Here is an 18872-nt window from a genome sequence, read left to right on the forward strand (position 1 = left end):
ATATAATTATTTATTATTATAATATAATTTTTTTATTATTTTTTTAGATTTTTTATAATTAATATATTATTACTATTAAATATTAATAAATCTTTTTTTAAATTTTTTAAAATAATTTATTTTTATTAGACTTTTTTTATATATATAGTATATTATTAATTTTTTTTTATATTATTTTAAGTTTTTTTATTTTTTATAGATAATTATAAAAATAATATTTTTGTTAAAATATTGATGTATTAATTGTTATTTATTAATTCTTATTCAATAATTATTGGCTGGCTTTCTATTGACTAACTAGAGCTGTCTACTATACCTGACTATATAGGATTTAATAAATTCTAGATTTTAATAAATACTGGAATAAAAAATGATAATATTTTATTATTAATAATAGATATAAAGTAATATATTAAATAAAATAATAAATAGAATATAATAAATAGAATATAATAAATAGAATATAATAAATAGAAATAGATATAGTAAAGTAAAAGATATAGAATATTAAATGAAATAATAAATAGAATATAATAAATATAGATATAATAAAATAAACGATATATATTAATATCAATTAATTACTAAACTTTTTATATTAATTTTTATATTTTTTATTTTATTTATCTATATTTTAAAAATTAATTTTTATATTATATAATAATTTTTTAAATAAAGTTTAGTATTTTTTATAGAAAAAATAGCTAACTATATAATATTAATTTAATTGAATTGAATTAAAAAATATATTAATTATGGAATCCTAATTAGGCCTAGCACCGAAGCATTTCTTTATTAAATAACTAGATAGTTAGAACCTTTTTTTAAAAAAGATTAATAATTTCTATTCTATAAAGATTTAATATAGTATAAGCCTAGTTAATTTAAAAAAAATCTAGAAAATTATTTAATTTAATAAAAAAAAGTTTTAAAATTTAATATTAATATTAAATATTAAATTAAACTTTTTAATTATAAAAAGAATTTATAATATATATTAAATTAACTAACAATAGTTAAAGCTTTTAAAAAAATTTCTTAAAAAAAATAAAATTTAAGATTTAAATTAACTAATATTATAAAAAAAATCTTTAATTTTTAAAGATCTTTTACTATTTATGTGAAAAAATAAAGATATAAAATTATTTTTTATTTAAAAATTTATTAAATAAAATAAACAGAGTTATAAAATATTTAATATAATATTTTAATTATAAGATATAAAAAATTTAAATATTAAAATTATAGTTAATTTTATAAATTTTAAAAAATATAATTAAATAATTATTAGTTATTATTAATTTTATTATATATATAAATAAGATTTATAAAATAATAAAAAGAATTATTATAAAATATAAATATATTTTTATATAAACTATATATATAAAGATTTTTAATATAAACAAAATATTTTATATAATTATTTTATAATTTATTTATAATTTTTATAATTTAATAAAAGTTATAAATAATTTTTATTATATAATTATATTGTATTAATTATTTTAATTTTTTTATAAAAATTTAAAATAAAACTTTCTATTTAAATAATATATATTAAAGATAAATTTAAATTAAAAATTATATAAAATATATTAAAGTATAATGTTTTTAAAAATATATATATTTATTAAAAAACGATTTATTTTAATATAATTTATTAATAACTATAATAAATAATATTAATTTAAATAATAGATTTAAATTTAAGAATAAATTATTATTTAAAAATAAAAAAAGATAATAATAAGAAATAAAAAAAAGAATATAATTTTAAATAAACTAGTTAAAAAAAATAAAATATTAAAAATTATAAAAATACAAAATTAAAAAAAAAGATATATATTTTATTATTAATCTAGATATAATATTTTAATATATTAATATTTTTATTTTTTTTGATAATTAAATAACTAGATTTTATATAATAAAAATTTATAAATATATTAAATCTTTAAATTTATAAAAAAAAAATAAATATAAATTATATAATATTGATATAATTTTTTAATATTAATTTAAATTTAAATATATTATTTTTTAATTAAATACTAATTAAAAATTTTAATATATTAATAATATTATAATAATTATTTAATATTAATAGTTTAAAATATTTAATTCTAAATAAAAAAATTGAATAAAATATTAAAATACTATTTTTTATAATGTTTTTAAATATAGTATATTTATAGAAAATATTATAAAAACTAGAGAAATACATTATATTAAAATAAATTTAAATATAAAAAATAGTTAGATTATAATATTATATATTAAAATATATTATTAATTTAAAATTTAAAAAATTTAAATAATAATAAAAAATTTTGTAAAGTAATTTAAATTCAATATTTAAAATAATTAATAATATGATAAAAGATTTTATTGAAAATTTTTATAACATCTTTTTTTTATTTATATTTATATATTTAGAATTTTTTATGAAAAAAACTTTAAATATATAAGAAAAAATATTATAGTTGGAGGAATTAATATTATAATTTTATATTATTATTTTAATTATATAAAAATATTAAAAATTATGGATATAATAAAAATATAAAATATAAAATAAAATTTAGTAATAATATATATTATAAAATATATTATAAAATTAAAATAAAATTTTGAATATTTTAATAAAAATAAATTAAAAATATTATAATATAATAAAAAATATATTTAATACTAATATTGAAAAAAATTTAATAATTTTAATAAAAAAAAATTTAGTAAAAATATACAAATTAATATTCTTTTATATATTTAAAATAAGTAATAAAATTAAAAAAATTAATAATATTTCTAATTAAATAGCTAGATTAATAATAATTAATATTACTTTATTAAATAAAAAAATATCTCTAAATTTTATAAAAATTTATAATTATTAAATATATATTTTTATATTATAAAAAGATTGTATAATATTAAAAAATAATAATTATATATAAAAAGTATAGATATTAAAAAAAAGATTAAATTAAAAAATTTTATAATATTCTATTGAATAAGAATTATATATTTAAAAATAATAAAAATCTAAAAAAATTAGAAAAATTTATATTTATAACTTTAAAAGACTTTTTAAATAAAACAACTAGATTTATTAAATTATTTTAAAATTTTATAAAATTTATTATTTTTAAAGATTATTATAGATTAAATTTATATAATTTTAAATTTTTAAAATAAAAAATCTATTAAATATAATATAATAGTTTTATAAATAAATAAAATAATTAAATTAATTAAAAATTTAAAATAATATATTATAAAAGATTTTATATAAAAATAAGATTCTAAAAAAATTTTAAAATTATTAATTAATTTAATGATTTTTAATTTAATATAAAAATTTAATTAAATAATAAAAAAATATCTATATAATTAAAAAATAAATAGATTTATAAAATATATTTTAAAAATTAAAAAATTTAAAATATAAAATATAAAAAACTTTTAAATTATTATATAAATAAATATTAACTAGATTTTTTATTTAAAGATTTATAAAATTGAAATTGTTAAAAATTATATTAAAATATTAATATCTTTTTTATAAAATACTAAAAGAATATAATATATATTTAAATTAAAAAGATTATAAAATTTAATATATATAATATTATAAAAACACTAGAAAATATATATATTTTATTAATAAAATTATTTTATTAATTTTAAAATTTATTCAATAATATATAATAATTTTCAATATTTTAAAATTAATTATAAATAAATATATATTTTAATAATAAAAAATTATTTTTCAAATTATTTTTTATTATAATAACTATAACAAAATTAAAATAGAAATAATATAATATTATCTTTATCTATTTTTATATAACATTAAAAAATAAAAAGATTTTTATATATTAATTAATTAATTTTATAAAAAAATAATTAAATATATTAGCTTAATCAAATTTTATATAATTTATAAAAAATAATAAATTTATAATATAAAATTTTTATAAAAAAATTTAGATAAATAGATTTTAAATCTATTTAAAAAAATCTTTATGTTTTTATATTAAATAATATTATATTAATAATATAATTATTATAATAAAAGTATAAAAAAGAATTAATTAAATTAAAAAGATTCTATAAAAAGTTTTTAAATTAAAAAAATAAATAAATTAATTTATTTTTTAAAATATAATATAGTTAAAAATTATAAAAAAAAATTATATTATTTTTCTAATTTATATATATTAAAAAAATATTTATTATAATAAAAGTATTTAATTATTTTAATTACTAGATTTCTATAGATTTAAAGTATAGAAAAAATAGAATATTAAATCTTTTAATAATTTTTTAAAATATTAATATTTAATTAAAAGATTTAATTAATTTATAATTAAAATTTAATTTTATATTAAAAATATAGTATCTCTATTTTAATAATAAATTAATATCTTTATTAAAATAGTTTAAAAGACTATAATAGATATATTTAAATATTTAAAAATAATAAATTATTTATAAATTAAACTAGTTATAAATTATATATATAGATTAGCAATGTATATTAATATAATATATATAAAAGTCTTTATTTTATAAATCTTATATAATTAGATTTTTATAATATTATTAAATATAATTATAAAATTATTAATATATAATAGTATAATTAAAAAGTTTTTTTTATTAAAAAAATACTTAAAATACTAGATCTATCTATTCATTTAGAAATTATGAATAATAATAAATTACTTATTTTTATAAATAGTTAACATAGTATAAAGATCTTTTAGCGCAGTAATTATATATTATTTATAAAATAATTTAATAATTAATATCTACTATATTATATAAAAACTACCCTCTTTCTTAAGGTATTAACACGTTGATTGTTCTTGATTCCTATCTAATAATTATTGGCTGGCTTCCTATCGGCTGACTAGAGTTGTCTACTAAGACCAACTACCCAGGATTCAACAAGTTCCAGATTTCAACACTCTTGGCATTGTATAGATATACTTATATCTACAGCTATTCTATAATCTATACTATTCTATATTTTAAGTCTCTATAGTTTTATCTATTTATAATTTTTATTTTTATAGTTTTATCTTTTATTATGTATATTCTAATTTTTTTTATAATTTTTCTAACTTTTATAGTTTAATATTTATTATCTTTTTTTATATTTTATATAATTTTATATCGTATTTACTATTTATAATATTTTTTATTAATTTATCTATTCTTATTATTCTTTATATATATTTTTCTATTAATTTTTATTTAAAGTTTTATCATATATAGTCTTTATAAATTAGCTATATAGATATATATTACTAATTTTATAAAGTTTTATATTAAAAAACTAAATATAAAACTAACTTTTTATTAAATAATTTTATTTTTATAAAATATTATCTATAAGATATAGTTTTTTATTTATAGTTTATAAACTATTTATTTTTCTATATAATTTATATTTTAGTATTTTTTTTAATATTACTAAATTTTATAAAGATATTTACTATTAAAATAGAGCGCTTTATTTTATATTTATTAATTATTATAATAATTATATTATTATTTTTAGCTATAATTCTTTTTAAATTTATAGTTTATTTTACTATATATATAATTTATTATAAAATAAACTAAATAAATAATCTATTTTTATTTAGCTATAATTTTATAATCTGAATTTTAAAAATTTAATATATTATAATTATAATTTTTATTTAAAAATCTATATTTTTAAATAGTTAATTAATATAATATATAAAATTAATTTTTTTAAAATTTTTTATTAATCTATATATAATTAATTATATAATATATAAAATAATAGTACTTTTATAAATCTATTATTAATATTTAATATAAGATTAATATTTAAAAAATATAGATTAATAATAATATAATATTCTTATAGTTTCTAAAATTATTATTATTATACTAGACATAGATATAGATTATAAATATTATATATTTTATAATATTATTTTTTTACTCTATTAATTAGCTAAAAATTTAGATTTAATATATATTAATTTTAATTATATATTTTATCTATTATTATAATATTTTTTATTATTTTTTTATAGTAATATTATTTAATATTAAAATCTATATATATAGTTATCTATTTATTTTAATAATTATTTATTTATAGATAAATTTTATATTTATTAAATTTTTATTAATAATAATAATTTTGATATATATCTATAGACCAGCTATTTTTAATAATAATATTTTATAGATATATAGATTATAATTAAATAGTCTAGATTAAACTAAATTATTTATTATTAAAATAAAAAAATAATTAAATTTATATAATAAAATTATAGATATTTTAATCTATATAAATAGTAATATTTTTTATAGAAATAATCTAGACTATAGAGTAGTTTTATTATTTATTATATTAATAGTCTATAGTATATATAGTAGCTATTTTAGAATATAATAGCTATTTAGTAATTCTATAGTTTTTTAATTTTTTTTATTATATTTATAGTAAGTCTTTATTAAAATAAGATTATTTATAAATTTCTATTAAAATAGAATTCTATAAATTAAATTAATTTAATTACTAGAATTTTTAATACTAAATAATTTAAGTTAGTTAATAATTTTAGAAAAAAATAGATTTTTAATTTATTTATTATTTATTTATTATTTATTTCTAGACTATTAAATATTAAAAGCGTAGTCTATTTTATATATATCTAGTTTTATTTTTAATAAATTATAATTATTTCTTATAGATTAATATTATTAATTAGATTATTTCTATAAAATTTCTAGATTTAAATAAAAAATAAAAGATTATTAAAATTATTTAAAATTATATAATATATAATTTTTGTAATTTATTATATATTTTAATAGCTTGATATTATAATTATTATTTTTAAATTAATTATATTTGCTATTTTACATAATTTTTTAAGAATTTTATAATCAAAACCCTATTTTTAAAAAATAGATATTCTTTTTATAAATAGTATTAAAATTAAAATTAATAATATCTAGATTATTTTCTATAATCTACATCTTTATTTATAGTTTTTGTTTTAAATATATATAAAGATTAAAATATATTATTTCATTAAAATTATTAAATATATTATAAAATATATTTATAAAAATCTAGATTATACTATATTTTATTTATAGTTATATAATAAGATTAACTAATATTTAAAAAGCTATTATATTAGATTTATAAAAGCTATATAATATTTTTATTATATTCTATATATTAGGAATTTTTATCTATTTAATTATTTATAGTCTATCTATTTAATTAATAATCTATTAGCTTTATATAGAATATCTCTATATAAAAAATTATAAATTATCTAGAGAAATTATATAATATTTTTATAGTTTACTTTATATATAATAAATATATAGTCAATAAAAATTTAGTATTTTATAAATATATTAATATATTATAATATTTTATATAGAATTAAAGAAATTAATTTTAAAAGATCTATTAAGATGATTTTATAATTAAATCAATATATTACTATATTTTTATTTATAATAAATATTTTTATTTATAGCTTTTTTTAATTATAAATATATATTCTATTTTATTTTTTAATTTATAAATAATCTATAGAATTAAATATTTAATTTTTAAAGTTATCTATATTATTCTAAAGCTATTAGAAAATAATCATAAATAAATTATAATTTTTAAAGTAATTAGAATCTTTATATTAAACTTTACTTTATAGTTTTTATTTATTATTATCTTAATTTCTAAATTAGTTAATAAGTTTTTAATTTTATAAAATTAATTTAAAAATAATATTTATAATAATTTATTTTATTAAATTAAATAATTACTTAATTTATTTAATTTTTTAAATTATTAGTATAATTATAGTTTATATCTATTTTTATTAATTCTTTTTAAGTATAGTTTTATACTATAAAAGTTTAATTTATTATTAATTTTAGAATTATAGATTAAAATTTTAATAGATTTTTATAGTTTTTTAATTAATATTTTATTTTAAAATTATATTAATATTACTTATAATTTTAGTTTTTTTTATAGATATAATATACTATAGAATATAATTCTATAATTTATTTTTTTATAAAATATAAATAAAATATTTTTATATATAATACTATACTATTATCTATAGTTAATAAAAAAAATACTTCTTTATATTATCTTTTTAAAAATTATATCTTTTCTATTTTTATATAATTATATAGTTTATTTTTAATTCTATATATTATTTTAATTTAATAAAGCTTTATTCTCTATAATTACTATATAGTCTAAAATTAGCTATCTATTTTAATTTATAGATCTTATTATATAGAATAAGATTTTTATATAATATTATTTTATATCTATGGAATTTATTATATATTTTATAATATCTATAAAAATAATTAGCTTTTTAATAAAATTAATATTTTATTAGATAATAATTATATATAGATTTTTTTTATTATAAAAAAAGATATTTATACTATAATTATTATTATTTAATTTTAATAATTGTTTATCTAGTTTTAACTTATTATTCTATAATTAATAAAAAATATATATTTATAATTTAAAAATTTTAATATTAAGTTTTTTTATTAGTTAGCCTATATATAATATAATTACTAGTAATTTAGTTCTATTTAACTATTTAATTACATAATAAATTTAGTTCTATTTAACTATTTAATTACATAATATAATAATATCTATAATTAATAAAAAAATTCTTATCAATAAATCTTTTTAATTATCTATTTATAGAATTTCTTTTTTAATAATTTCCTTATAGAATATATAATTTTAATAATCTAGAATATAGCTTTTATAGAGTTTAATAATTAAATATTAGATTATTTATTTAGTAAGTTAGCTATATATTATATTATAGATACTACTATTATTAATAATATTAAAATTAATTATGAAATAATTTTTTTTTATAAATTTCTTTATATATTAAATCTATTTAATCTACTATTTTAGTTCTATAGGCTATAGCTAAAGAAAGATATATTTATTATATTATTTTAAAATCTATAGCTATAAAATATATTTTATAATAGTATAAGCTTTATAATTATTAATCTATAGTCTTATATTATCAAAGTTTATATTTTTATAGATAATTATTTTAACTAATATTATCTAATTTTATATATATTATTTACTTTTTTAAAAATAATATATTTTTTATTTTAAACTATTATTAGTTTTTAATTTAATTTTATTTTATTATAACTATTAATAAGTTTTAGAAATAATTTCTCTAATTAATAGATATTAATCCATAAATATTAATCTTTTTATATAGTTAATTTTATATAGTAATATCTAGAATTATAAATATATAGAGCTAAATTATATTATTATTTTTAATAATTAAAATAATTATTAATATTATATATTCTAAAGTTTTATAGAATTTTTTTTAATTTATAGTTCTAATTATATTACTAATTTATAGATTTAATTTATTTTATAAATTAAGATTATTTTATTATAGTCTATAGATATATTATCTATATAAAGACTAGTTCTAATATTATTAATTTTTTTATTAAATTATTATTTTTTAGTATTTTATAGTTTAACAAATCTAGTTTTTTTTATTTTTCTTTTTTTGAATATTCTTAAATCTAGTTTTTTAAATATATATTTTTATAACTATAGCTATTATTTATAAAAGGGCTACTAAAGCTAAAGCTATATAATTAAACTAGATTACTATTATCTAAAAAAGTTAATATATATAGATTATATAATAAATAGTAATATTTTTAGTAGACTAGAATTAAAAAAAAATAGCTAAGACTATTAGATTATATTTTTCTCTTTTTTATATTTTTTATTATTTTTTTTCTTAACTTTCTTAATTTCTTTAATAAAAATAACTATTTATAGCTTTAGTTAATTAAAAGTATAGTCTATATAATATAATTACTAATCTCTAAATAAATATTTTAATTTAAATATGTTCTAATAATAGTTAATATATATATCTATAAAATAATTTAATAAAATTATATATTTAGAAAATAAATTATTTACTTTCTAGTAGTAATTATATATATATTTATTAAGCTATTTTATTTTTGTAATCTATATTTAAAAAAATTTATAGTTAGAATTATAGTATAAATTTAGTTCTATTACTAAATTATTAGACTATATAGTATTAGTTATAAAAAGTAGATATTATTACTATTTAATATATAATAATTAATAATTAAAAAAGTATATTTATAAGATCTTATATAAATATAATTATATTAAGTATATTTTTATTTTATATAGTTAAAGATAGAGAAAGAGATATTATATTAATAGATTAAAAAGATCTAATTAATTTAGAAATTATTACTATAACTATAAATTATATTACTATTAATCTATAAATTTAGAAAAGAAATAATAATATTATCTATAGTATATAAAAAAAATATTTAATTTTTTTATCTTTTATAAAATAATTATTTTTTATATACTATTAATTAATATTATAATTTATAGAATATTATATTTATAGTTAGTATTATAGAAATAGTAATATAATTATTATTTATTTTATTATTTATTAAAATTATATAAATAATAGAGATTTTTTATTATAGTTATATTATATATTACTAAACGTAGAATATAAGCTACTAAATAAAATAAGAGATTAGAGCTTATTTTTTTATATAAGATTTTTAATAGATTAATAAAATTTATTTAAAATTTATACTATTAGAAAATACTATAATAGATATATTAATTAAATCTTTAAATTATAAGATTTTTATAGCTATAAAAAAAAATAATATTATAAATTATTAATATTTTAAAAATTAAAAATAATATTTTAAAAATTAAAAATAATATTTAATTAAAAAATTATATTAATTTTTATAGTATAAAATTTAAAGAAATATATTAACTATAGAATTTAAATTAAATTTAGTACTAAAATGTTTTTTTATTAAATAGCTAAATAATTAGAATCTTTTTTTTAAAATAATTAATAATTTTAATTCTATAAAAATTTAATATAATATTTAAATAAATTAAATAAAATTTTTTAATTTAGTTAATTAATAGTATTATTTAACTATAATTAAATATTTATTTAAAAATAATATTATAAAATTTTAATATTTATAAATTATATAAAAAATTAATAAAAAAATTTTAAAATATTAATAATTATAATATAGAAATATTTTTATATTAAATTTAAAATTTTATTTTATAATAAAATTAAAAATAAATCTAGTTTTATTTATTAATTTAATTATTATATATTAATTATTATTTTTTTATTATTTATTTATTAATTTTACTATTTTAAATTAATTTATAAATAATATATATATATATATATATAATATATTAAAATATTTTTCTATAATTATATAATTTATTAAATATTTTATTTACTATAATTTAATTTTTTAATTTTATTTTATAAATTTTTAATTTAAATAATTTAATTTTTTAATTTATTTTAAATAAAATATTTATATATTAGTTTTTTAATATATTAGTTATTAAATTTAATTTATTTATAAATATTTATATAAATTAATAAATTATTTTTACTAATTATAATTTTTTTTAATTTTTTATATATATTATTATATTATTATTGAATAGTATTTTTTTTTATAAATTAAATAATATTTATTTAATTTAATAGTATTTTTTTATATAAATATTATATTAAAAATTTTATAATTTATGTTTTTTTTATTTTTTTATTTATTATTATATAAATTATTAATTATTTTTTTATGAAAAAATTTTAAATTAATTAAATATAAATATATAATTAATTTAATTTTATTAATTAATTGAAAAAATAAATCTTTAGTTTTAAATAATCTATATTTAATATATATTAAAATTTTAATTTTTAATTAAAAGAATATAATTATATATTTAACAGTATATATTAATATAATAATTATTTAATATAGTTTAATTTATATAATAATAGATTTTAATATATATTATAATAAAACTAAATTATTATTAATTTAATATTAAAATTAAATAAAACTTTTATAATTTAATATATTTATATTAATTAAAAATTTAATTTTAAAATTGTTAACTAATTAAATTTTAACTAATAATTTTATATATATATTATTAAATAACAAATTAAAAATATATAAATTAAATATAATAAATTAAATTAAAATATTAATATTAAATATTTAAATATTTTAAAATTTATAAAAACACTTTATTAATTTTTTAAAAGATATTTTATAAAATTTTTATTTTAATTATAACTATAATTATTGAATAATTATATATTATTATTATAACTAACTATATACGATTTAATTAGCTTCAGATTTTAATAATTTTATCTATTTATATATAGTATTTAATTTTATTAATTAAATTTTATAAAACTTACTTTAATTATTTTATAATATTATTTTAAATATTTATTAATTAATATATAGATTAATATTTTATAGCTAATTTTTTTTACAATTAAAATTATATTTTTTAAATTTAATAGTTTAGATATTTATTTTTTGTAATTATTTTTTAAGTTTTAAAAATAAAATATAAATATTATTAATCTTTTTTTATTAAAAAGATTTATTTTTATAATTTTTTTAATAGATTAAAAATTTTAAATTAATCTATATTTTAAAAAAAGATTTTTTTTATTTAATTAATTAATATTTTTTTATTTAATAATTTTATTTTTCTAATATATTTTTTTTTAAATAATAATTTTTAGTAAAATAATCTAGTTTATTATAGTTATAGTATTTTCAATTATTTTTATATTTTTTATTATATTCTTTTAAACTATTTTTATTATAATATTTTAAAAGATTATATTTATTAATTTTATATATAATATTAAAATTTATTAAATCTAATTATTAACTATTAATTTTAAATAGTTTTTTATTATCTAATTTAAAATAATAAATATTTTTAAAATTTTTTTTATTTATATTAAATAAATCTTTTTATTATAATATTAAAAACTTTTAGAAAATTTATTTTTCTAATTTATTTAATTTATAGATTTTTTTATTTATATAATAAAATAATAAATATAAATATACTTTATAAATAAAAATAATAAATAAATTATAATATTAATATAGATACTAGTATAAATTTATATTAATTTTATATTTTAAAAATATTTATTATAAATTTTCTATTATTTATTTTTGTTTTAATATTTATTAAAATTATTATAAATCTATTTTTTAAATTTTTGAATATAGTAATAGAGCTTTTATTTTTTATTAAAATATATTATTTTTTTATTTTTAAAAATTTTTAAATACTTCTAGTAAATTCTTATTTAATAATAATTATTTTTTTAATTTTAAAAATCTTTTTCTATATAAAAGTTTATTTATTTTTAAAATAATAATTAATTTATTATAATTATTTATTTATTATTTTATTTTTAAAACAACTATTATATTTTAGAATCTAATTAAAATTAAAGATTTTTTAATAACAATAATTATTTATTTATAGTAAAATCTCTTTAAAAATTTTAATATTTAAAATATTATTACTAAATATATTTATTAATAAAAAATTTAATAAAATAATAAATAAAATAATTTATTTAATTATTTATTATATAGCTTTATTAATTAAATATTAAATTATCTTTTTATAATTTGTTTAATATTAAGCTCTATTATTTATTATATTATAATTTTTATTATTTAAATATACTATTTTATTATTTATATTTATTTTTTTATTAATATAATTAGTATTTTAAATATAGTTTAAATTTTTTATTATTAATTATTATCTTAACTACTACTACTATTATTATTATTAAAAATTTTAAAACTATTTAAATATTTATTATTAATTTAAAAAAATTATTATCTTTTTATTTTAATAATATTTTAAATAATAATAATTTTTTAATAAATTTTAATATTAAATTATTTAATTAATAAAATCTTTTTTTTAAATTATATACTGTTTTTTATAAATAATTTAATTAATAATATTATTTAGTTTTTTATTAAAATCTATTATATTTTTTTATAACTATAAAATCTAATTAAATATTATAAAATTATATTAAATAGAGTTAAAGCTCTATTTTTAAATTTAAATATATTATTAAATAAGATTATAAGTAGTAGTATGCTATAAAAGATAAAAAAGTATTAATTTTTTATAATTTTAGAAAAAATTGCTATAATTTATATATATATTAAAATTTAATCTTATAGTTTTTTAATAGAGCTATAAGATTCTTTATAAATTATAGTATTCCTTTATAGCAGTGTATTATAGTTATAATCACAATATTAATCTATTTTTAAATTAATAAAATATATTACTTAAAAATTAGAATTCTTTATATAATTCTAATATAAATATATTTATATATTATATAAACTAGTGGTCTACTAGTGGCTTATTTATATAGAATATAGTTATCTAAGATAACTGCTATTATAAGATTTTATTAATTTAATTCTTATATTGAATAATAAATAAATATTTATTCTAAAAATCTAGTAAAATCTTACTATATACATATAAATATTATTATTATTATATCTATTTTTAAAGCTATAATTACTAAAAATTTAATTGACAATAATAAAAATCTTTTTAAATTTTCTATTAATATAATTACTTAATTAAAAAATAGATATATTAAATTTTTAAAAAAAAGTAAAAGAATTTATAAATTTATAATTTCTATTACTTTAAGTAATTAAAAAACTTATTTTAAATTAATTAATTATTATTATTATTATATTAAATGATATACTTAAAAATAGAAATATTTTTAAAAAATAACTTTTATATTAGAATTAAATACTATTAATAATTTAAATTTATTATAATTAAATTAATAGATAAAAATTATAAATATTTATTAAATTATAATCTAAATTATATATTTTATATTCTTTTATATTCTAATTTTACCATATGATTATAAATCAATTTAAATATATTAAAATATAATTATAAAACTATAATATTCTTTCTAAATAACTATTGATATATAACTTTATTTAAATTATTCTTTTAAATTATAATTAAATTTATTTTATTTTTAAAATAGATTATTAATTTTTTTTACAAAAATTATTAATTAATAAAATTAAAAATTTTATATTCTATACAAATTTTATAAAGAATATAATATTTATATAAGAGATATTGCCAGGGCCCGATATTCTACAAGGCCAAAAGGTCAAATAATTTTGAACCAACAATTCAGAATGTCCTGGTTAGGTCTATATAGCTTCCCGCCGTTACAATTTAATATATATATTAAACATTTTTACTATTATATATATTAATTATTTAATTATGATTATTATTATTTAATAAAGTTTTTAAATATAATTATTTTAAAAGTATTTTAATTTTTTATTAATTAGAATGTTTTAATATATTTAATAATATTATTTTAAAATATTTTATAAATCCAAATCCATTAATATTATTATAGATATACTATTTTAATTTTTTGTATATTAGAAATAATTTAATATATTTATTAATAAATTAGATTTTAATAAATTTATAATAATTAATTATATATTTACTAGTTTAATTATTAAAATTATTTAATAAATTTAAATAAAAAATTTATAATAATTATAAAAATAATTTTTATATTTAATAAAGTTTTAAGATAAAGTATTTAATAGTCTAATTTTTATTTTAAATAATTTATAATAATTTATATTTTATTATTATATTATTAATTCTATTTAATATAATAATATTAAATTTTATAATAGTTCTATTTTCTAATTAAAATTATAATTAATTATTAATTATATAAATTTTATTTTAACTTATATTATTCAAATTATTTTTAAATAATATAAAATTTTTACTAAATATTTTTAAGGATATAATTAAAAAGTTTTAGAATATTTTTTATTTAATTAAAATTTATAGCTTATATTATAATTTAAAAAAAAATCTATTTAAAAATTTTAAAACTAAATAATATTATAATATTATTTATTATTTATAAATATATAATTAAATTAAATAGATTAATTAAATAATAATAATAATAATTAAATATTTAATATATTTATTAATAAATTAGATTTTAATAAATTTATAATAATTTATTAAATATTTTAGCTTAGTAAAATTTTTATAAAATATTATTTAATATTAATATTAAAAAACTTTAACATTTATTTTACTAATTTACTAAAAAATAGAATTTTATAATTTAATTTAAAAAAATAATAGAAATTATTACCATTTAAATAAAATATATTAATTATAAAAACTATTAATTAATTTAATTTAATATTAATAATTGAATATATTTTCAATTTTATTCAAAATATATTATATATAATATTTAATATAATTATTATTTTATTAAATTTTAAAAAGAATACATTAAACTATTTAAAATTATTAAATATATTGATTAATTTATTTATTATTAAAATTATTATATAATTAATAAATATATAATATTATATTTATAGTCTAATTAAAATCTATATTAATTATTAATTTAGTTAGTAAAAAATTATATAAATCATTTTATATAATTAATAATTATTTTTATAATAAAAATAATATATAAAAAATTAATAAACTAATAAATAATCTAAAACTATATTAAATATTTTATTTATTAATTTAATAATTATAGATTTAAAAATAATATATGATTCTTTTATAAATTTTTATTATATAAATATGAAGAGCTTATATACAATTATAAGAAATACTACTATTTCTAATTAATATTCTGTAATAATATTAATATACATATTATCTTTTATCTATTCTAATTATTATTATATGTTTTATATATTTTTTAAATTATATTATTAGTTATTAAGACTAACTATATAATAATATATATTACCTATAGACAGACTTAATCAAAAGAATCATCTTTACTATCAACCAACTCTACAGCCATAATATAGTATTAATTTAGTGTAACTATTTAATATATTTTTATAATTTTAAGATTTTAAAGATTTAGATAAAATAAATAAATTTAATAATACTTTAATCTAAAATAGATTGATTAAATATCTAGTTAAATAAATAGATTATAGATATAATTAATAATAATAAAATAGTAGTTAATTCTTTTTTATAAAAATCTATTAAATAATATATTTAATTATTAAATAGATTTATAAAAATAAACTAAGTCTTTTTTAATTTTAATATTTAATATTTAAATTTGATAATATAATAACCTAATTCAAATATTAATAAATTTAGTTAAATTATAAATAGAATAATTTAATAATCAAGCCGATAGATTATTAGTAATAATTAATCATTTAAATAAATAAAAATTAATAATAATAGAAACAGTAATTAAATAAAAATCTAGATACCCCTGGATATACTACCAAGCTGTTATAATCGGGAGGTAGTTAATAGTAAAAAATAATCCTTCTAACCAAGTCTCCCTGTGAATAATATACATTATTGTATGGTTGCTCCTAATGACCAACAACGCAATTAAGAAATATATGAAAAACACAACATATTTATTATAAAGACATAGTTTAGAGAGTTATAACAGGTTACAGAATTAGAATCAAATAGATAAATATATAGTTAGAATTTATATAATAAATAGCTAGAGCTGGTAGAATAGTAATCCAGGATTGTACTGTGGCATCTATTTATTTTTATATTTTTGCCACATGTCTGCTTAATCTTTGGCTGCTTCATAAGCTCTTTTGGCACAAGTAATCTCCTCTACCATTGGCTCATTCGATAGAGCTTGATGTGCTGCTTCATTCCCTGCGATGGTCTTGTTAGGACCCTGGCCAGATCCAAGATGTTTATTGTTCCAACCCCATCCAGTAAGATATACCCCGACGAAGAAAGTCTGCATCCCCGGGCCTTGCTGAGCTGGAGGATGTTCATCAATATACCGCAATTTGATTCCCTTACCCATGATCTTTCTAGCAAGTAGTTCCTTCGCATTCAAAACGGGTTTTTGAATGCCAAGTTCCGACAGCTTTGGAAGCCATAACTGTGTCAGCCAATTCTCAACCACCCTGTAGCCATCAACTGGATGAGATATGATAGCTGCGGCTACATATGCCTCGAAAATATCTGCTCTGGTCTTCGTCCACCGTTTTGACTGCCTCAAGTAGTCCTGTGGTACTGCGGCTTTTCTGTCAAGACCATATCCCGCCGCATACTCGGCGAGAGTTTCATTCTTCACCAGGAGTTCTCTGATCTGTGAGATCCGCCCCGAAGGAATTTCCCGAAACCTTTTCCATATAAGCTTCGTAGCAATGAGTTCTATATAGGCATCTCCGAGGATTTCAAGTCGATCGTAGGTTTTCTCGGTATCGTTGCTCACGCCTGGATGCGTGAAAACAGCTCTTTCCAGGACTTTATCCATAATAGGAGGTAGCACGGGCAAAATTCCTTGCGTGCCTACTGCTCCAGCTGAGGAGTCAGCCGAAGTATGGCTATTACGAGCACTTCCAGTTGATAAATGGCTCTTTGCGCGACGTAGGGCCTCCTCAAGCTCAAAAGTTGCCTTGAGGATATCAGGGTTAACTTCGACATCACAAGCTTGTAGGTAGCGATAATCTCCAAGAGCATCACTCAGAAGATCTGATACCACACTAAAACGAGATCTAATCCCGTCCCTGTCCAAAGCATTGTTATTCAAGTCCGGGCTATCAACCTTGAGAGGTCAGTACCAAATAGAACCTTCTCCTGGATCGTGCGTACCTTCACCCTGGCTTTCTTTGTATAGGTGTTAGCAGAGGCTGAGAAAATGGACTTCCTTTTACGGTCCATTGTGGAAGTGCACTATAGTAATAAAATAAGCAGTATTCGAATG

General features: G+C 10.6%; 1 protein-coding gene across 1 annotated transcript; it reads right to left on the reverse strand.

Moving 5' to 3' along the window:
• Positions 1 to 17717: 17717 nt before the first annotated feature.
• F9C07_2202948 (RNase3 domain protein) lies at positions 17718 to 18829 on the reverse strand (the record flags this gene model as incomplete). The annotated part of the gene is made up of 2 exons (XM_071509548.1): positions 17718 to 18713; positions 18761 to 18829. 2 exons carry the CDS (start codon positions 18827 to 18829, stop codon positions 17718 to 17720), a joined length of 1065 nt encoding a protein of 354 aa, XP_071366507.1.
• Positions 18830 to 18872: the final 43 nt, after the last annotated feature.

The sequence above is a fragment of the Aspergillus flavus genome, chromosome 4, assembly GCF_009017415.1.
Source record: "Aspergillus flavus chromosome 4, complete sequence".
NCBI lineage: Eukaryota > Fungi > Ascomycota > Eurotiomycetes > Eurotiales > Aspergillaceae > Aspergillus > Aspergillus flavus.